This window comes from Elephas maximus, chromosome 1, assembly GCF_024166365.1.
Source record: "Elephas maximus indicus isolate mEleMax1 chromosome 1, mEleMax1 primary haplotype, whole genome shotgun sequence".
Classification (NCBI taxonomy): Eukaryota; Metazoa; Chordata; class Mammalia; order Proboscidea; family Elephantidae; genus Elephas; species Elephas maximus.
In genome coordinates, this window is record NC_064819.1 from 234,095,185 (window position 1) to 234,118,310 (window position 23,126).

The 23,126-nt window shown below is 38.5% G+C and overlaps 1 protein-coding gene across 5 annotated transcripts in view; it reads right to left on the reverse strand.

Annotated features, from left to right (window-relative positions):
- Positions 1 to 23,126, reverse strand: part of PRKN (parkin RBR E3 ubiquitin protein ligase) — a 1,645,966-nt gene that overhangs the window by 836,264 nt on the left and 786,576 nt on the right. For all 5 annotated transcript variants that reach the window (XR_007512454.1, XR_007512451.1, XM_049852588.1 and 2 more), the window contains exon 5: positions 11,545 to 11,628. Coding sequence is in view for 3 of the 5 variants with exons in the window: in XM_049852588.1 (XP_049708545.1) it covers positions 11,545 to 11,628 (84 nt within the window). In the remaining 2 variants the exon portion in view is untranslated. The remainder of the gene's footprint in view (positions 1 to 11,544; positions 11,629 to 23,126) is intronic.

The window sequence follows — 23,126 nt, forward strand, 5'->3', positions numbered from 1 at the left end:
CCTAATTACAATCCCCTTTCATAAAACAATCACACACACACACACACACACACACTCACTCCTCGCTTATTGACATGGTTAGGTTCTAAAGACTGGATTGTTATGCAAAAAGCAGCCTACAGTTGGGGCCATGCCTTATCTTCAGGGCCAATGGCCATCCCCCCCCACCCCACACACACACCTCCATAGTTCACTGCCTATAGTATGCCCTAGGCCCAGTGGACCTGCCCCCCTCCCTCACCACCAAAGAGCCCATAGGGGTTGAGGGTGGTGGCTGTGGTGATCAGGGATTGTCTGCCACCTGTACAGCAGTAGGGGCCCACCATCACCTGGCTGTGCTCCAGGTCTCCACAGGGAGACCTACACCTCCCCTCTCCACCTTCCCACTCTGCATGGGCTATCTCAGGCAGCTCCCGGGCCTCAGGGAAGATGAGGCCCAGCCACCTGAGCCCACCAGAAGCTGCAGAGGTAGCACAGAGGCCTCTTTGGAAGAAGATTTATATAAGCCCTCTGCCCGACTCCTTTGGCCCAAGCTCCAGCTGGTTTAAAATCAGGAAAGGTGTGCATCAGAGCTTTATCCTTTTACCATACTTAAGCAATGTATATGCAGAGCAAATAATTTGAGAATTAAGACTTTATGAAGAACAGGGCATCAGGATTGGAGAAAGACTTATTAACAAGCTAGGTTATACAGATGACACAACCTTGCTTGCTGAAAGTGAAGAGGACTTGAAGCACTTACTGATGAAGATCAAAGACTACACCCTTCACTGTGGATCATACCTCAACATAAAGAAAACAAAAATCCTCACAACTGGACCAATAAGCAACATCATGATTAAGGGGCAAAAGACTGAAGTTTCCAAAGATTTCATTTTACTTAGATCCACAATCAACACCCATGGAAGCAGCAGTGAAGAAACCAAACAAAGCATTGCATTGGGCAAATCTGCTGCAAAAGACCTCTTTAAAGTATTAAAAAGGAAAGACACCACTTTGAGGATTAAGGAGCACTGGACCCAAGCTGATATTTTCAGTTCCCTCATAGGCATGTAAAAGCTGAACAATGAATAAGGAACACCAAAGAATTGTTTAATTTGAATTGCGGTGTTGGTGAAGAATATTATATCATGGACTGCCAGAAGAACAAACAAATCTGTCTAGGAAGAAGTATAGCCAGAATGCTCCTTAGAAGTAAGGATGGGAAGACTTTGTCTCACATACTTTGGACATGTTATCAGGAGGGATCAGTCTCTGGAGAAAGACATCATCCTTGGTAAAACAGAGGGTCAGCAAAAAAGAGGAAGACCTTCTATGAGATGGGTTAACCCTGTGGCTACAACAATGGGCTTAAACACAGCAATGATTGGGAGGATGGAGCTGAGTTTCATTCTATTGTGAAACGGGTTGCTGAGTCAGAACAGACTCCAGGGCACCTAACAACAACAAGGACAAATAAATGGCAATGCTGGCATCCAGGGAAACAGAGGCATTCTCAATAAGGTTGGAAAGATCTTTCTATATTGAAAGGCGTGTGATCTCTCATTTTAGAGATGAAGGAAGCTTTCAGTGTTGTGAGTCCTCAATCCCTGCACAGCCCCAGGGAAATTCCAAGCATGATGCACCATCTTTGTTTCACAAATGAAGAGCTCCACATGATCAGAATTTAATTAATACGCACTGGGAAACAGAAGAGGTGACAGACATACTTCCTCACTCAAGCACACCTCACTCCATTCTGCAGCTAATTTCAATCAAGTCCATCATCTTTAAGAAGGGGTGGGTTCTAGGTTTCAATACTTACATCACACAGCAACCCACTTTACCCCTCTAGGACGTTTTGAAAAGTTGATGGCAAAAGAAAAAGGTCCTTGGTGTTCCAGTAAGGGTGATAAAAAGGGAATGGCAGGAAGAGAAGAGAACGCAAACTCTTGCTACAGGATCACCCATTTCTGATGATTACTGATAACAGAGAGCTGTCAATAAATACAGAACTTCAATCAACCACTAAACAGATTCCCACTGAGAAACATAGTGGGGAAATGTGAACAGTTACCACAGAAGACAACCATATGGCTGCTCGTAATGACCCAATAAATACAACAAAAGCATGGCGGTTCTAATCAGTCCTACAACTAAAACGTCACTCGTACGCTGTGTTTCCAGATTTAAGGACAGTGCAATGCCAATTTCTATTTTCCTTTACTCTCATTGTTGCAGGGATTCAAGGACAGCTAAGGAAGGAATGAAGGGAGAGAGAGAAAGAGTAAGAAAGGAAGGGAGAGGAGGGTACGGGGAAAGGAAGGCAGGGAAAAAGGGGAGGATAGGAGAAAGGGAGTTAGGGAAGAGAGAAAGAGAGGAAGAAAGAAAAAACGAGCAAATGAATGAAGAAAGAAAAGAGTGAAGAAGAGGAAAGAGAAGAAAAGGGAAGTCAAGGAGAGGAGCAGAGAGGAGAGGAAGGAAGGAAAAGTATGTAAAAATCTTTTATTCTTATTCCCTTTAAAATTTCTATTGCCTATGATTTTCTGTTTTGATCTTCTCCTCATCCCATCACTGTCTCAAGCCTCTCAACTACTGTCTGAGTCTTTAACACATTTAAACTTCAAGGTGGTGAGATTCCTTCTGTTATAAAAGTTTTCTATGAAAAATTATGGACAAAACAATAACAAACATACAAAAAGGAAACAACTGCACTGTCTCTTGTTTCACAGTTGCCATCGGATCCCAGATTTTCCTCCTAGGGCCCTCCCGCTCCGGGCAAGACTTTCTTTCCTGCTGGGAGAGTTCCTCCCACCTTCTACCAGAGAACCTGACCCAGCCCTGGAGCTGAGGAAAGGGTTTCATTTCCCCAGTTGAGCCTCTCCTTAACTCAGAAATACCAGGCCAGGTAGGTCCCTTTGTTACCTCTCCTCATGGAAGCCGTCCTTTTTTTTCCTCTTCATTCATGAAGAGCCAGGGGTCATAGGGCCAGCAGGAGGTCTACAAAAGCAGGGAGTATCCGATACGAACACGGAGACCAAGCACACTGTCAGAGCTCAGGCAGCCAGTAGATGTTCATGGAATGAATGACCTTCATTTTCTCCCTTTATTCCGATCCTCCTCTCTACCCAACAAAATTCACCCCAACGACACTGCTTTTGGAAATGCCAATAGCCATTCCTAAAGGAATTTCTCTTCTCTGAACTCCCGTAAGCACACTTTGTACTTGTTTCATAGTGTTTACTATATATCAGATAAGTATTTGCCCTGCTCTATTCACCCTGTAAAGTCCTTTTACAACCGTTCATACACATCTTTATCAACATTTCTGTTGCTGTTGTTGTTAGCTGCCACTGAGTTGGCTCCTGACTCATGACAACCCCATGAACCATGGGATCCGACCATTGGGATTCATAGGGTTTTCATTGGCTGATTTTTTTGGCAGTAGATAGCCATACCTTTCTTCCTATCAACATTTAGCTCATGGTAAAGTCATCATTTTACTACCTGTCTGACCCCACCCTGAAATATTCCCCAAGCTATGAGGGTAGAGACTGAAACATTCACCTTTCTGTCCCTAGTATCCACTGTAGTACCTCACAGGAAGGAGATGCTGAATACGTCTTAGGTGTTCTGCTGAACTACAGTCTCATCTCACCAGCTGGATTCCTAACTTTTGAAGGTCATTCTTTGTTTTCTGCACAGTGAATAACAGAAGTAATTATCTATTATAAAAATATATTTCTTTCAAAGGAAAGACAAAATACATTAAAAATTATATTTTGCTTTTCCAATATTTAAAGAAAAATTTTCCTCTTCATCTTAAGAGGACGATCCTGACTGAGTTTATTTTCTAGAACTCTGGGGATTAAGGAAAATAACAAACTACGTTAAGAAGTTCCAATATGAGGACCCCAAGCCATGTTTCTCTTCCAAGAAACATTAGTACAAAAAAAAAAAAAAAATTTTTTTTTTTAATCACATTAAATTCTTCTTATCTTTTGTTTGATTCTCTATAGGCATATATTTTCCATTATGAATCTCAAGTTTGGTAAACTGGCTTCAAGTACATTCTAAATCATGCATCTTAAAAAGTAAATTTTAGCATGCCCCTTGAAATCGTTCTGAGAGCTAGCTTGACCTGACTAAGAGAGATGGTGGTTTCTTAACGACCGCCATCAAGGAATGATGAAGTATGGATCTCTAGAGAGTCATCAATCACCTGCTTGAAGGATCAAGAGGGTGATTTCCTGGCTGAGAAGCAGACTTCATTCTCCTGCCCCATTACTCTCACATCTTCCTTTCTATTCTTCTCACTCCATTAGCCTCCTGTGTATCTCACTAGAGCTATCACAGTGACCTTCAACACCTAATCCCCCATATTTCCATTTAGGTCTCAGTCACTGTACCAATGGAAGCCTTCTGTGATGTTTACAGAGGTATTTAATCTCTCTTTGCTTCAGTTCTCAGAATTTCATTTCTAAATCTATTTGAAATTATCTCTTTATGTCTACTGCCATATTTTCTGGCAGATTGATAGATCTTCTCCCCTAATCTAAAAGCTAGTGGTCTAGAAGCACACCTTTTCCTAATTAATCGTTATAAATTTCCTTGTTTTTTTCTTTGTTGTCTGGGGTGCTTGTCTAAAGCCTTAATGAAACCTTAAGTACAGTCTCTTGCCGACATTTCTGGCTTTGGAAGCAACCTACAGAAAGATGGAAAATGAAGAAATAAAGCCTTTGAAGACTCTGGGGATAATAAACAGGTTTAAAATTGCTCATGGCTAAACAATATTGTGGTAAAATACATGATTTTTATCTAGTGTGTGTGTGTGCAAGTGCGTATAATATATAAACACATATATAATAAGATATAAATCATAATACACAGAATCACATATCATGAGGTTTACAAAATATCTTCAATATTCACATAGACCAGAAGTTTTCTGGAATGAAGATGAAATAAGTATTTTCAATATTAAAAAATTAATGTATGGAAACTGTACTTTTGCTTGTAAATGACATCATTAACTAAACACAACACTTCAGTTGCATGACTTTCATGTGATTGCTGGTTATGGAACATGCGCAAGTTCTCTAGAAGACATGCACTGATTCCTGGCGACTGGTTTCTTTTCCATGGAGATAAATTTTTTCATGTAACAGTTTACAAATAGTCTTCAACAGCGCCATGGACAAGATGACTGCTGTTTTAATTTTCTACTAAGTTATAAAAAAGCCCACAAAGAGAAAAAAAAAAAAGGGGGGGGTTAAGTCACAGGGAAAGAAAATCCTCACAAATATCCCTAGTTCTTAAAAACCATGTATATAAAGAAACCCGTCGCACCGAGTCTATTCCGACCCATAGAGACCCTATGGGACAGAGGAGAGCTGCCCCACAGGGTTTCCAAGGAGCGGCTGGTAGATTTGAACTCCTGACCTTTTGGTTAGCAGCCAAATGCCTAACCACTGCATCATCAGGGCCCTTTAATTTCCATAGCGCTCTAAAAACTGACCCAATTTTTTCATAGTAGACTCGTATTTTCGCGTGCATACAAAATTTGAATTTTGTTCAAATTTACAAAAGTTTAGCTAATTCTGTAATACAGCTATCCATCTTCTATTTCTTCCTTAACAACTCAAAAGAGAAAGAGAAACCTTCTGTCATCAAGCACTCCAAACTGGGTTTAGAAGCGAGCTGTCCTTGGGTCTGAATACTTGATCGACTTTTGAAAAATGCTATACGGAGTTTCTAGTTTGTCACCCAAATTGCATGTCAAAAAGCAGAGACCATTTTCTCACACTTGGACATCATTCAATCATAATCTGAGTTTGACTTCAAAGCTTTCACAATTTGATGTTATTTGGAATTAAGAAAATATGACTTTAGAGAACGGTTGTAAGGGCAGGCAAAACATTTTCCTGAGGTCAAATGACAGGGCAGAATGAAAGAAGAATGGTTGTGTCCACTGTTCTTTTACTTTGTTTTCATTCTGGCCCTTCCACAGTCAGTGCCCTCTCACATTATGGAGCCCCTCTGAGACCACAAGGACTAGGTTTTTAAGTGTGGATTTGGGGATGGTGTTAACCGTGGTCGTCTCTGTACTGTGCATGAAAGCTTGTGTAAAAAGAATGTGGAGCCCACTGCTCCTTTTACACTGTGCAAATAGACTGCTCTTTGGGATTGCTTCAGGGTTCCTTGGATCAACACAACATCTTTTCTTAAAAAACAAAAACCTTTCCTTATTATTAGACAGTGAAAAAGAATAAGAACCCATCCAGAGAAATCCTGAGAGATTCTAATGTATTCTAAAATAACAATGAATTCTACCCAAAAAAACACCCATCCCTTCCTTTAAGTTATAACATTCATAGGAAACTTTGGGACATGAAATATATAAATGACCTATAAATCAAAACTGTTCAGTATAAAGAGACTCTTAGTTACTATTCATGTTGTTATACTCAACACCTACCAAGAAGATGCAATCAGAGATACAGACTATGAATATTAACTTTTATTCAAACTAATGTTGCAGTTGACATATACTGAGCCCAACTAGGGGAAAAAGAAAGAAATTGCATGTTGAGTAAGTTGAAAAACTCTACTCATTACACTTAATTTAATAATTATGTGATTTATTATACTTCAGGAGACAGTTTTTAGCATCTCATTTCATTTGAAATATAACTTAGAGCTATTTTAAAAGGTCCTGATGAACTGTTTCTGATTAGCAAAAAGTACTGTATGTAAATAAGTATAACTCCCATCCAAATCAAATAATCTGAAATAGAAAAGATTGTATTATTTTACATAGGACTTGAAGTGAATATTACTTCTCAAAAATACACAACAGCATGTATAATGCCTGTGAAGTAGTGAACCGATATGCTCCACCAAACAAACCTTATAAACTGACTTTGGTCATTTACTACTTTAAAGATATAATTTGTAATTTGTGTCTTTTTCCAAGGGAATATGCCTCTATTCTAAACCCTACTATCTAATCTTTAGATGTGAGGGAAAAGGGAGTGATCTGGCAGGTGGTTAAAAACTTCTTTTTCACAAAAACACAGCAGGCACTGATGGTTCCGTGGTAGAGTACTCACCTTCCATGTGGGAGACCTGGGTTTGATGCCCCACCAACACACCTCATGAGCAGTCATCACCCATCTTCAGTGTAGGCTTGCATGTTGCTGCTAAGCTGCCAAGGTTTCAGTAGTGCGTCTAGACTAAGAGAAACTAGGCAGAAAGGCTCGATGATCTACTTCCAAAAATCCAATGAAAACACTGTGGAGCACAATCCTGAAACCCATCATGGGGATGGTGCAGGACCATTTCCGTCCATCGTGTATGGAGTCTCCATGAGTTGAGGGGCTGACAAGAGGGCAACCAACAATAACAGCAAAGACAGAGGTCTTAACAGGGTACCGTTCTATGGCCTGAGTATATTTACTTTAAATAGTATGACTAGGAAACTCAGGAATAAAGCATAGAGAGCAGGACTCCTAGATATACCTTGGCCTGTACGTGCAGTACTATAAACACACCTCAACACACATACAAACACAAATATCAACTATATTGTAAAAACTGTCATAGATAAAATAGAAAATAAGTATTTATGCAGAATAGTTAAAGTCTCACAAGCAAAGTTGAATTAATTTTACTAAGGGAGAAAAACATAATAGATTTCTTGCCTTTTACATCTCAAGTATAAATTCTCTGAGTTGACTAGAATTCTTATAAAGAGAAAGATGTCTTTCAGAATGCATGCTATGCTCCCTCCTAATATAACAGCAAAGCTGAATGAGGTTCAGATTTCTCAGCCTAACTTATAGTCAGAGTCATATTTATTTGTAGTCTTAAAAATCAAGGTTAAATTCTATTGCTATTTAAATGACCTACTTAGATTGTCTTTAGGAATACAAATATTAATTAAGGATACATTAGGGAACACACTCTTGAACTTTCAGTATGTGGATATCTTATTCCAAGAGATAAAAATTACACTTTTTATGAGAATATGTCGTGTATAAAATACTGTCAAAAAGTATCAATGCACTGCAGATTGAAGTATAATAAACTCCTTAAAAATGGCTTCTCTTTTCGCCATCCTTAAGAAACAAATGTACTACCCACTTTGACCTTAGAAAATACATTTATCTTTAGCTGCATTAAAAAAATGAATTCCAAAAAAAAGGCATAAGGTAAGAGAAATAGTGAAGGAATTAAACTTCTCACACTGAGCATCTAACTTCCGTCAGGCGCCGGTATGTTCCGGTATGTACTTGTTTATATAGGTTCCATTTCCATATTGAACACTTCTAGTGTTTACTAGATACAGGAGAAAAAGATAGTTGGACATAGCAATTCCCATTTCTACCTTTTTAAACAATATGAAGTAAAACCTGTGAAAGCCGAAACCTGTGTGAGGCGGAAACCTGTCAGAAAAGAAAGACTCAAATACAGTATTTTCCACTAAAACGAGCAATAGAATAAGTTGTAAGACTGCACCCTGTCAAAGGTGGAAAACTTTAGACACCTGGAGAAACAAGGCAGTCCTGTAGAATTCCAGCTCTCTCAGGTTTCACTGTATTTAAATAATTAATCCCATCTTGCTTCTTTCCTAAAATACACATTCTAGTTATCAATTTCCCTTTAAATACTGATTTAGCTTCACCCCAAACATTTGATATGTGATGTATTTTCATTGCTGTTTGGTGCCATACTTCCATGAAAACCCACTGCCATCGAGTCGATTCCGACTCATAGCGACCCTATACTTCCATTAGGACATTTTAATTGACTCAGTATACCAAACTTCCATAAATATAAGGCCTTTATGGCTATGTTTTTGTTACTGATATCTAAATAGCTTGATGTTAAAAAAAAAAAGATAAATTATTGAAATATCCCAGATGTGCTTCAAAAAATAAATCTGCCTTTCTACTGGTATATTCTTTCTCATTCGTAGTCGGCAGGGGGCTACTGGTATATTTTTTCTTTCGGAAATCCAATATTTGAAAATTCTTGTTTTGTGCTTCAGGTTTTTTAACTTTTCTTTTTATTTTAAATCTATTGGTTTTCCTGGTGATATTTTATATGATATTTTCAGATCAAATTTAAAAGCTAATTTCTAATTTCTCTTCACCTACATTTTCTCTTCTCTTTAACCAGTCAAGTAAATTCTATGCCATTTGTTACAGTTCTTAATTCTAGAAATTCTGTGCTCTTGTGTCTGTGCCTGTGTGCATGCATTTAATCTTTTCATTTGCCTGGAGATTTCTGATAGTCATTATTTCTTTAATCATTTGTTTTATACATTTTTTTATTTTTAAGAACATTAAGGGCACTCATTTCTCTCCCTGATAACTTCAATTTCCCCACCCTTTTCAGGTTCACATTTTGCTGGCTCCCACTCCTGGGGTCTGGTTTCCACATATGTTTTGTGGTTTTTCTGATTCTTAGCTCCTGCTTCATGAAACATTACCAGGAGGAATTACTTGAAGACTGATTTGAAAGTCCATGACACCTGGGAAGATTTGAGTTAATCAATGCTCTAAACTTGGGACTTTATATGCCACACAGGCAGCGTGAATACTGACCACAAACTCAGGTTAAGATCTTGTGGTGCTTACAAATCCATACGGGTAACTTTTCCCAGCTACCTAGATTAAGAACAAATCAGGCAAGAATTCCTACCACTTTCCTCTCCAGCTGATCTTCAAAGTTGCTTATTTTACTTTCAGGCCGAAGCTTTACGTAGGATTCTGAAATCTTACTTTTCACTTTGAAGAGACTCTAAACTCTGTTCCTGTGTCTTGGGCATGGCCTGCCCAGCCTGCAGCTCTAGCCACCAGGAGTCCACAGTTACCCGCAAGGCACCAGCCAACTCCAGCTTATACAACAACCACTCTCTAGTCCCACTTACTCTTAGTTCTTAGCATATGACATTTCCCTTAATATGTTTTCAGCTCAGCCATTGTTTTAAAAATACATGTTTTTACACTCTAATCCAAAATTTTTACATGATGTGTACTGAAAGGGTTTTTACACAGTTCACCATGCTGACAGAAACAGAGCAGCAATATTACTTAATTTATTCTAAAATGTATCTATTTATATCTAAGATAAGTTAAATATTCAACAAGCAAAGGGCATGATTTTCATCCCCACCCAACACCATGACCCCCTTGACAGATGAGAAGCGAAATCCTAAATAAAAGAAGAATTATCTATTTTACTTTGACTAAACCCTGCCAACTACCACCAAAGTATAGGAAGGACAGTCAGACTATAAATGATTGAAGTGGGCTTTCAAGGGACCTCACATTACCATAAAGATGATACAGAAAACACAATGTGACACATACCAGTGTGTGAAAGGATGGATGGATGGACAGATAGACGAATGGAGAGCTACACACATACACATACATACAAATGTATGTGTGTGTGTATAAATTTCACTTTGATGACTATGGTTCCTCTACGCAAGCCATGGTGTTTTCAATCACCTCACACACCATGCACAAAGACGGATAATGAAAAAGAAAGACAGAAGAACTGATGCATTCAAATAGAGGTGTTGATGAAGAATACTGAATATGCTGTGGACTGCCAAAAGAACGAACAGATACTGGGTGACATACAAGTCAGTATTTTTCTTAAGGATCCTGTTGCCTTTTTATGTTCAATAGCTTTCCACTCACACAACTCTGTCCATGGGCCCTTACTCTAGTTTGACGGAGAATGATTATTTCACTGCTGCCCACTGCTCTCCTATCTCTGGAAAATCCAGCAGATTGCAGACAGTGCACATCTCATGATTCCTGTTCAAACATGGTACCTGTTGCTTTTCACAGACTTTGTTACTTAGCCGAGACATTAACAGCCAGCAGGCTATGACAGTTTGTGAACTAACATTGACATTCGTTTTGGCATCATAACAGTATTTACACCTCAGGAAATACATACAATTAGATTATGAGGGACCTGAAAATTTTTAGAGGTAAAAATTAGAACAACATACAAATTAAAAACACGGTTATAAATGCTTCCCGACCATAAGAATAAAATTATTTTAAAAATAGCTCCAGAATTGAGGTCTCTTTCAAGAAATACCTGCTCAATACTAAACACATGGCATGTTTGCAAAGAGAAAAGGGATTGTGCAGAAGAGAGAAGAGTTTTATTCAGTCTCATAGCTGGTCATCCATACCACATTTTCTAACCATTAACAATGTCAGAGAACTGCAAAAGAAAGGTAGAAAGAGATAAAGCTAAAAATGCAATTTTTAGATGAAGTGGAACAGAAATGTAAGATATCAAAGATAAGAAAATGATCAACATTATCTCTCTGTGACTGTTCTTTCCTAGGTTCTTCTTTACAGTCCATGAATATCACAGTGTGAGGCGTGTCCATTGCAGGTCCCAGCATAGTCGCACACTGTGATTATGAGTCCAAGACAGGATAGGAGGCAGTGACAGAGGTGAAAGCATGTGAGGGCAGTGCATGTCTGTTTGTGCGTGTACTCCTGAGACTGAGCGGGTACTTACGGCTACATTCCCAGGGCAGTTTGGAGACTGGCATTCGCCGCTCATCTGGTGTGGAATTAAGACATCCTCCCAGCAAGATGGACCCTTTGAGGAAGAAAAGAAAGAAAGCAAACATATTTTTGGTGCACAAATTTTAATAGAAATTTTATTACCTAATGCTCCTTAGAAGTAAGGACAGCGAGACTACGTCTCACTTACTTTGGACATGTTTTCAGGAGGGATCAGCCCCTGGAGAAGGACACCATGCATGGTAAAGTAGAGGGTCAGCAAAAAAGAGGAAGACCCTCAATGAGATGCAATGACACAGTGGCTGTCATCCAGGAACTTGATTTTCAGAAGTGTTCCCAGTATTTCCTAGCTGATAATGGTGGTTTGCAAAGTCTAGTCTGGAGTTTTCATACGTGCCAAGCAGATGGTGACTAGGAGACCAACTCCCACTGAAATCCCTGGGCAGTGACTCTCTAGCGATTTTCCCTGGAAGACCACACTTCACACTGGTGGAATTGAGCATCCCCTGGGTGACCCGACTGGGAGAGGACTCTTGAAAACTTGTCCCTAGCTTTCTCCAAACATCTCTTTTCCATGTCCTTTTCCCTATACTGATTTTGCTTTATATCCTTTCACTGCAATGAATCTTAGCATGAGTACAGCTACATGCCAAGTCCTGTGGGTGTTCCTAGTGAATCAAGGAAGCTGGCAGTAGGAAGTGGTCTTGGGGATCCTGACACAGTGATATCTGCTTAATTATCAAGCGGATGCCTTCCCAATACACTGCAGGGTGAGGGCCCACGAGTAAGATCCCAGCAGTTACGGAGGATTCGATAGAAGCACATTTTCTTTGTGCTTCTAAGTGCAGAGCTTGCTTTGCAATCCCACTGTAGTCCAAGCAGTTTCAACATTTATTTCATTTTCAACTTGAGAATTTCTCTATGAAAAAGGACAGAAAATTTTAATGATGGTATGGAACCAAATATATCTGTTATTTAGCTTGGACAATATAAAAGTAAACATACAAATGTTAGGAATTGCCAGGCAAAAATGGAGCTGGGGAGAGAAGGGGAGCAGAGGAGACCGTACAGGCTATTGCTTTTCATTATAAGGCCTTCAGTGTATTTGACTGTTAACCACCCTGGCAGCGCAGTGGTAAAGAGTTCGGCTGCTAGCCAAAAGGTCGGCAGTGTGAATCCATCAGGCACTCCTTGGAAACCCTATGGGGGAGTTATAGTCTGTCCTATAGGGTCACTATGAGTTAGAATCAACTTGACAGCAACAGGTTTGCTTTTTTCATATAATCATTTGATAAAACTTAGAAATTAGAAATTTATTGAGCTAAAAGTGAGGTAAATAAATGATCCAGCACCCTGTCTGTCATTTTGTTGCACTGTGGTGGCTTGCATGTTGCTGTAATGCTGGAAGCTATGCCATTGGTATTACAAATACCGACAGCGTCACCCATACTTTCGAAAGAGCTTCTAGGCTAACATAGGCAAAGAAGAAAGACTGGTGATCTACTTCCAGTGGCTGCAACAACAAACTCAAGCAAACCTACAATCATGAAGACAGCTTAAGACCAGGCAACGTTTCACTCTGTTGTGTATGAGGTCGCCATGAATCAGAGCTAACTTGATGGTAACTAACAACGATAACAAAGAAATGATTCCTAAAACTTCAATCACATTCATCAGCTTCATATTTTCTAGCTTAAAGTCAGAAATTCAACGGAAAGAAATATGGTCAGCATGTAGCCTTCTACATAATACCTGAACCCTTTTATGAGGATCCAAGAGAGTAAAAGGTCAGTGAAAAAGAGGAAGACCCTCAGTGAGGTAGACTGACACTTTGGCTGCAGCAATGTGCTCAAGCATAGAAACGATTTTGAGTATGGCACAGAACCAGGCAGTGTTTGGTTCTGTTGTGCATGGGGTTGCCACGAGTTGGAACTAACTCAAATGCACCTAACAACAGCAAGAGGGTATGTATTTTTGTGTGTTTATTTGTTTGTATTTAAATCTCTGCTTCTCTGTAGTTAGTGCTTTGTTCTACTCTTAAACACATTATGAATCAGGTTGTTTTCCTTTAAAAAAAAAAAATTGAAGTCAACTTTATGGCTCACATCCAGCAAATTTATGTAGCTTATAATAAATACTTGGTTTACTAATATCAACATGGCTTCATATAATTTTCCTTTATTATGCTTTGACCATTTTTCCTAATTTAATTTTGTTTTCTTAGTTTGTATTCTAAGTGTATCCCTACAAGCTTGTCAAACCATTCTGAATTGAGGCAGAGTATAATTAAATAATTAGGAAGTTCTTGTGGCCTTTTCTCCTTTAACTTCCCCAAACCACTGATGTTACAGCAACAGCGGCCCTCCGTCATGGGCCGGGTCCCCATGGAACACACGGGTCTTTGGCCTGTTAACTGCGGAAAGTAAGTAGTGGCCGTCATGAATCATTACTGCTGGAGATTTACAATGAACTTCAGCACACTGCGAGGCTCTGAAAAGTCCCTGCTTTAAAAGAAATCCATTTAACTGCAGTTAACCATTAAATAATCAAGACAGTATTTCTTCTCTTCTCTGTCAGCACTGAGCACATTCTCTGGGCACTAGTTGAGGAGCGCAGACCTGCTTATAGCACAGCAATGGTAAAGACAAACCTGACGTTGGTCACAGCCTGCAGAAGGAGCCGAAATCCCCAAATACAAAAATTCAGGTTCCCAGTGTAAGAGCCTGGCTGCTAATCAAAAGGTCAGCAGTTTGAATCCACCAGCTATGCCTTGAAAACCCTATGCGGCAGGCTCTACCCTGTCCTATAGGGTCATTAGAGTCAGAATGGACTGGGCCTCAATGGGTTTTTCTTTTTTTTTTTTTACATTTCATTGCTCGAAGTAAAATTTTCAGCCTCAAAGTCTACAAGTAAATGATACTTTCTGTGGATATCACAGCTGTTTATTTTTCACACCTTGATGTTTTAGAATCCAAAACAGGGACTATAACATTACATGACAATTCCTATAATTGCCACATAAGGTACTACTTTATCTTACAAACGCTTAGGTTGTACAGGGAAATTGTAGAAAACTCATTCCCAGTTTTCCCCTGGTCTCAGAACATAACACAATGACATAATGAATAAAACAAAAGAATTCCTTTGGGGGTGGAAATGCAACATCTGAAACTACTGGTGATAATTTATGTGGCATTTATATTATTGAAAGTCCCTGGGTGGTGCAAATAGTTAAGTGCTCAACTATTATTGAAAAGGTTGGTGGTTCGAGCCCACCCAGAGTTGCCTCTGAAACCAGGCCCAGCAATCTGCTTCTGAAAGATCACAACTTTGAAAATCCCAGGGAGCAGCTGTACCCAGCACACATGAGATCACCATGACTTGATCGCCATTAAGGCAACAACACTTAGAGGACTAGTACGGAATCCTATTGGTGCTTCTCACCTGGAAACAGGAACAGGTGTCCTAGTGAATTTGTGTCATTATAAAGCAGACTTAACTTTGCTCCTTTAGGTTTTAGAAACTAAAAAATTTTAATTACCTAATCATTGCACACTGTGTTTCAACAGTTGCATGGTTAAAGCATTTATAATTAATAGTCTTTATATAGAATGAGAAATGTCTTCAGGCTGCAAGTTTACAAAGGCCGACAGATCACAAGACGGCAGAAGGCACCTGTGGATTAGACGGTCTCTAGAACAACAACAACATCAAGAAATTTATTTCACCTCTCAAATCTAGGGAACTAGAGAAAAATGACTCAAAATAAAGAGTCAGGTAACACAATGTGGAATCAATGTGTTAATAATCATTTTGCTGTTTTTAGAAAACTTTCTCCTTTTTTACCGAGAAATGCTTATAATCATGGAAAACATATAATTATTTTAGCATTTATGGCAGGGGTGAGCAAAGCATGACCTTCTGGCTGCGCCTGGCCCTGTGCATATTTCTGCAAAATCCATGAGCTAAGAAAAGTTTTTACACTTTTAAATGGGGGAAAGCATAAAAAGAAGAACACTTTATGATGCATGGAAATTATATAAAATTCACATTTTCTTGTTCATAAATAAAGTTTCATTGGAACACAGCCACACTCATTTGTTTAAATATTTTTAAGGTTGATATTTGTTGAGTCATTGTGACAGAGATCACACAGCCAACAATACCTGAAATATTTGTCTGATCATTGACAGAAATAGCTAGCCAGCCCTTGGGAAATTATTTTTTATTTTAATTTTGTGGCAGCTTTTTTCATAACAGTCTAACTCATGCAAGTGTTTCACTCATACAAACATGAGTGGTAGGAGTAGACGGGTCCTGGGTCTCAAATGGGAAATGACTTCAATGAACACCTTAGGGATGTTGACCTGTAAACTCTGAGAAGGGGTGATGAAGATGCAGCAATTCAGTATGGTGGTCCATAAATTCGTTGGAATCAGTAAGAAGGTGGAAAATTACAAATAAAGATATCATTTGGTCATTCTTTCCGACTAATGTTACCTCCACCCAAAAAGCATGAAGTAAAATATTATTTAAACTCACTATGTCACACATGGAAATCAGATATTAAAAAAAAAAAAGACTTAATGGAATGAAAAGCAGTGATAAAATACGAGTTTTCAAATTTATTTTCAGAAATTATAGAATTAATCCACAAATCATTGTGGCTATGCCTCTACATGTGCAATCAAATGGAAAACCGGAGTACTTAGCAAGCTAATTTGTATCACTGTATCACTCTAAGATCCAGACAGAGCAAAAGTGGTTTTTATTTCCCTCCTTGGATTATCTAAATAAACGCTTAAATTTACTTTTCACTGCTGCTTAAAATAAACAGCAAATCCGATTTTACAAATTGTAACTACAAACCTTTGGTATTTGCAGGGTTTGAAAAGGGTTATTTTAATAGTAATTTTACTGGAACCATGCTTTTACCAATAATCTCAGGCTATCATCAAATAGGTTGCATTTAAGATATTCTATTGAATGATTTCACAAACACTTAAGGTATATCCCCTTAAATTTATGGGCTAAAAGAATTTTGAAAACGATACTTGGGATATAATACAATGTCAGGAAAATTGTGTTTAAAACACTCAAACGTCAGAGCCTTGAATCTTCCTTCGCTCTGTCCACCTCTCCCATTCTGAAACAAAATCGTACAGAGAAGGAGCTTTGAACTCCCCAAACCTGTTGAATCCCAGTTCAACCAGTTAGGAGCTATTCACTCCTGAGTAAGTTTCCCATAACTCTTGTAAACCTAGCGTTCCTTATGTGAAAAATATGGGATTAAATACTTCTTTCATGGGGTTGCAATGAAGATTAAATGAAAAATCACATTTAAATAACTTTGCACAATACCTGGCACGTGGGGACTTTTAGAAAATGGCAATTATATATGTTGTATACTGAAATCTGTGAAAGCCAGAACTCAGCAGAACTGCCTTCTTTTTCCAGGTCTTCCGAATTTTCTGCCTTAGACAGGGTACAGTCTCACCACTTTTCGACCGCTCTGTTTAGTGGAAAGTATTTATTTTCCTTCTCTGACAGCTTTCTGTCTTGCACAGGGTCCAGTTTTCAAGTCGAAATTGATGTGGTAGCAACAGGTTTTTTGTGCTGTGATTATTGATAATGCAATCGTTAACTAGTAAACACAGAAAATAATAAAGAACAAATCCTTTGAAACTGAAATATTCATACACTCAACAAATATTCATTGAACATCTCTTAAACCCTGATAGCACAGTTTGAAAAATGCAGAATACTTTTCCTTGTAGTGTTTATGGACTAGCTGAAAAATCCAATTGCACCAATGAACAGAATATGCCCTTTCTGATGGATAACAATTAAAAAGAGTTACCATTCCTAATATTGGCAAAAAGGTAAAGCAAGTGGAACTGCTAGGGCAAGTGAAAAGTTATAAAACACTTAGGAAATCTATTAGACACTTTTTAAAAAAGTTAAACATATACCTACTGTATAACTCAGACATTCCATGCCGAGGTGTTAACCCAAGACCAAAGAAAGCGTGTGTCCATACAGAGAACTGTTTACAAATGTTCATGACCGATTCAGTTGGAATACTCCCATATGGAAACAATGCAAATATCTTTCAAAATGTGAGAAGATAATCAAAATGTTGTCTATCCATCCCGAAGATTACTGCTCAGCAATGAGCAGTATCATGTTACTTAAGTATGCAACAGCATGAATGATTATCAAAATTAGGCCAAGCGGAGGATGCAAAACATAAAATAGAACCTGCTGCATGATTTCATTTATATGCGATGAAAATTAACCAATACTAGTAAAAACAGATCAGTAGAAGCTTAGGTAGGGGGCTGAGGGAGGAATACACAGGGACATAAGGTATTTTGGGGGCATTATTGAAATATTTTGTATATTTATTATGGTAACTTTATAAGGTTACCATTGACAAAACTCCTCAAATTGTACCCCTCAATGGATACTCTATTTTATGTAGCTTATTCCTCAATAAAGTGGATAACAAAAAAATTCACTGAGAAGTTGCCAAAGCAATTCAGGAGAAAAACTGACACTGAAATAAAAATATCTAAATCACTTCCTCACTCCATACAGACTTACAACCTTGGTACAGACAAAATATCTTGTAAATAAACAAAAAACACCAACCATAAATGAAGAAATTTATAAATTGAAATGAATGAAAATTAAAAAATGTATTTATCCAAGAAATACTGAAAAAAAAACAATATCCAAGCCACAGACTGGGGAAAATATTTGCATTACATATATTGCATTACATATATCTGTCAGAGAATTCATGCCCAGAATATATAATCTTAATAAATATGCAATACACACACAAATACCCAAATTCAAAAATAAACAAAAGAATTGAACAGGGAATTCACAGAAAAAAAAAGACATACAATTGCCAATAATCACATAAAGTGCTAGTCAGCATCATTATCAGGAAAACGAAAGTCACGTGATTGCCCATCTTATTACTATGATGGCTAAAATCAGAAGGGCTGATAATACTAAATATTGGTGAAGATAGGCAGCAATCGAGATGCTAATGTATTATTAGCGAGAGTATAAAACAACCACTCAGCAAAATAGTTTTGCAATTTCTTCTACAGTTAAAAATACTTATAATCTAGGGTTCAGCAATTCCGCTCCTAGGCTTTGACATGGAAAAAATATATATATATATACACACATATATATATCTCCACAAAAAAAAAATGTTCATAGCAGCATTGCTGATAATAACTAAACCCTAGAAATAACTGTTTACAACACGTGCAAGGATAAATTAACTGTGGCATAAAACACAATTTATGGATAACATTTCAAAGGATGTGAATTCCAGAGCACTTAATTGTGCTCATGAGGAACCTATACATAGATCAAGAGGCAGTCGTTGTAACAGAACAAGGGGATACTGCGTGGTTTAAAGTCAGGAAAGGTGTGTGTCGGGATTGTATCCTTTCACCATCCTCATTCAATCTATATGCTGAGCAAACAATCTGAGAACATGGACTATATGAAGAAAAGCAAAACTTCAAGATTGGAGGAAGCTGAATTAACAACCTGAGATATGCAGATGACACAACCTTGCTTCTGAAAGTGAAGAGGACTTGAAGCGCTTACTGATGAAGAACAAAGACCAACGCCTTCAGTATGGATTACACCTCAACATAAAGAAAACAAAAATCCTCACCACTGGACCAACAAGCAACATCATGATAAAAGAAGAAAACATTGAAGTTGTCAAGGATTTTATTTTACTTGGATCCATAATCAACACCCACTGAAGTAGCAGTCAAGAAATGAAAAGATGCATTGCACTGGATAAATCTGCTGCAAAGATCTGTTAAAAAAGTTGAAAAGCAAATGTGTCCCCTTGAAGACTAAGGTGCGCTTGACCCAACCCATAGTATTTTCAATCACATTATATGCATGTGAAAGCTAGATGATGTATAAAGAAGACGGAATAAGAATTGACAAGTTTGAATTGTGGTATTGGTGAAGAATACTGAATACACCACGGACTGCCAAAAGAACGAACAAATCCGTCTTGAAAGAAATACAACCAGAATATTCCTTAAAAGTAAAGACGACAAGACTATGCGTCACATACTTTGGTTATATTATCAGAAGGGATCAGTAGCTAAAGAAGTACATTATGCTTGGTAAAGTACAGTGTCACCAAAAAAGAGGAGATAATAATAACTGTCAATCCAAGAAGATGGATTGACACAGTGGCTGAAACAATGGGCTTAAGCATAACAACAATTTTAAGGATGGCGGAGGAATGAGAAGTGTTTCGTACTGTTGTACATAGGGTCACTACGAGTTGGAATCGACTTGAGGGCACCTCAACATATCACACACTAGAACACTATTCAGCAATACAAAGGACCAAACTGCTGGTTCACACAAAACCAGGATGAACATTAATGCAAAAAAAAAAAATTATATTAAGTGAAAGGAGCATAAAAAATTGCTTACCTAGAGGCATAGTAGTTAAGAGTTTGGCTCCCAACCAAAAGGTCAGCAGTTCAAATCCACCATCCCCTCCTTGGAAACCCTACGGAGTAGTTCTATTTTGTCCTGTAGGGCCAGTATGAGTCTGAATAGATCTAATGGCCTTTTTTTTTTTTTTTTAAAGTTACTTTATGATTCAATTTATAAGAAATCCGACCACAAGTAAAACTAATCTACGGTGATAGAAATAAAGTGGTTGCCTTTGGATGGGAGAAGTACTGACTACAGAAGACACATGAGGAATCTTTCTGGAAAAGCTTCATATTTGGATTGGGGTAGTAGCCACGTAAGTGTACACAACCATCAAAGCTAATGTAACTGAATTAAGACCTGTGCATTTTATTGTGGGTAAGTTATTTCATAATTAAAAAAAAATAATAAACTGAGTCACATACTATTCACTTCTTCAACAAGTATTAATTGAGAGCCTAAATCTAAGTAGTTTTGAAACTTAGGAGAGTTTCTTCATCTCTCATGGACCAGCTAACCCAGGCTAAGTGGGGGTAATAATAGAACCCATCTCACAGATGCATTGCAAAAATTAGATACAAAATGCTTAGGTCAGTGCTAGGCACGTAGTAGGTCCTCAAAAATGCTAGCCATTTCCATATTTACCTTTTAACATAACACTGGACACAGGGAGAGGGGAAACAATTAGGAATTATAGCCAATATGGTTTAAAGAAGATTAAACCATGTAACAAAACTATTTTAATTATATACGAAAAAACAAACAGACCCACTGCCATTAAGTCGATTCTGACTCATAGCAACCCTACGGGACAGAGTAAAACTGCCCCATAGAGTTTCCAAGGAGCACCTGGCGGATTTGAACCGCCGGCCTCTTGGTTAGCAGCTGTGGCACTTAACCACTATGCCACCAGGGTTTCCATTTTATATTATATATAAACACATATTTTTACTTCTTCAGTGATTTCCCCGTTGTACTCTATTGAAACAGTAGCTTATAACCATTATTAAAATATAATTTAGCTACTGTCAATCGAAACCTACATCGACCAAAGCTCTATGACATTAAACTGGTTACTGACATCACCATTAAGATCCAAAATCCATAAATTCTAAGACTGTTCCATACTTACCCCTATGTGCTTTGCTATGAAAGAAAAATAATATACATAAACACAGTGAATGCTCAAAAATGTCTTAATTAAATCAAGCTTTCATTTACTCATTTATAAAAATTATAAAATTGAAAGATATGTATTTTTTGAAGCTACACTGTATTTTTTAAGCAGAATAATTTCTTCAAATAGAGCTGTCTATAAACCTAAAAAAAAAACAAAAACCATTGCCACTGAGTCCATTCCAACTCATAGTGACCCTATAGAAGCCGCCTCTAGAATCCTAATATGGACAAATAGCTCTTATGTGGCCTTTCTAGCCATGGTCTTGTAATTTCCAACAAATGCTTGGGTGGGGTGATGCAAATAAGGTGTTTGTGACCCACCAAAGGGATTGGACAGCTTGCTAATAAAGCAAACAGGGTGGAGGGCACTCTTGTGCAGGTAGGAACATGCAAATAATGTGTATGGAATCCTAATGAGATGATTGGTCAGTTTCGTCATCCCAGCAGGCTTAAAAGAGCCACCCTAGAGGCAAAAAGGTAGGATCTTACTACCACCACGAAGAGACAGGAGTGGACAAAGTCTTTGAACCTGGAAATCCAGAGCTGAGACCATCCTAGACCTAGGTAACAGTGAGAGAGAGGTGTAACACAGAGACTGCGCAAGATAGTGAGAAGCAGTAGCAGCAGAACCAGAAGACTGGCACCACATGGCTCAGTGGGCTTCCCAGCCCATGGAGCAAGGTGGTTACAGTTGGCGTGCTGACCCATGGAATAAGAGAGCTGAGCACCTTTGGGCAAGAGGCTATTGGTGGAGTGAGGCACATCTGGGCACTTACTATTACAGCTAAAGAGATTTGTAAGACTTGCCCAATCAGGGTAGACTATGGGTCAAAGGGCCAAGGGCCGAGGGGCCGAGGGGCCGAGGGGCAAGAGGCAAAGGAGTAGGGAGAGGCCCCATGTTGGCATAGCCAAGAAGCTGTCCTTACTGAAGAGCTTTATTCTAAGTCATTCCTGATTCTGAATTTTAACCTGTTACTTCCCTAGTGGAAACCCTGGTGGCATAGTTGTTCAGTGCCACAGCTGCTAAAAGGCTGGCAGTTCATATCCACCAGGAACTCAATGGAAAATCTATGGGGCAGTTCTACTCTGTCCTATAGGGTCACTATGAGTTGGAATCGACTCGACGGCAAAGGTTTGGTTTTGGTACTTCCCTAGTACCATCACTCGTCTGTCAGTTTGTTGTCCTGTGGCTGCTTTTGTGTTTCTGAGATACATATTTGCACCCATACCAAAGAAAAGTGATCCACAAGGATGCAGAAATGATCAAACAATATCATTTATATCACATGCAAGAAAAATTTTGCAGAGGGTAATTCAAAAGTGGTTGTAGATGTATATCAACAGAGAACTGCCAGAAATTCAAGCCTGATTCAGAAGAGGATGTGCAATGAGGGATATCACTGCTGGTGTCAGATGGATGCTGGCTGAAAGCAGAGAATACCAGAAAGATGTTTACCTGTGTTTTATTGACTACACAAAGGCATTTCACTGTGTGGACCATAACAAATTATGGATAACATTGCAAAGAATGGAAGTTCTGGAACAGTTAATTGTTCTCATGAGGAATCTATACATAGGCCAAGAGGCAGTCCTTCAAAGAAAAAAGAAGAAGGGGATACAACACAGTTTAAAATCAGGAAAGGTGCGCTTCAGGGTTGTATACTTTCACCATACTTACTCAGTCTATATGCTGAGCAAATAATCTGAGAAGCTGGACTATATGAAGAAGTATGTGGCATCAAGATTGCATGAAGACTCATTAACAACTTGTGATATACAAATGAAGCAACATTTTTTGCTGAAAGTGAAGAGGACGTGAAGCACTTATTGGTAAAGATCAAAGACCTCAGCCTTCAGTATGGATTACTCCTCAGCATAAAGAAAACA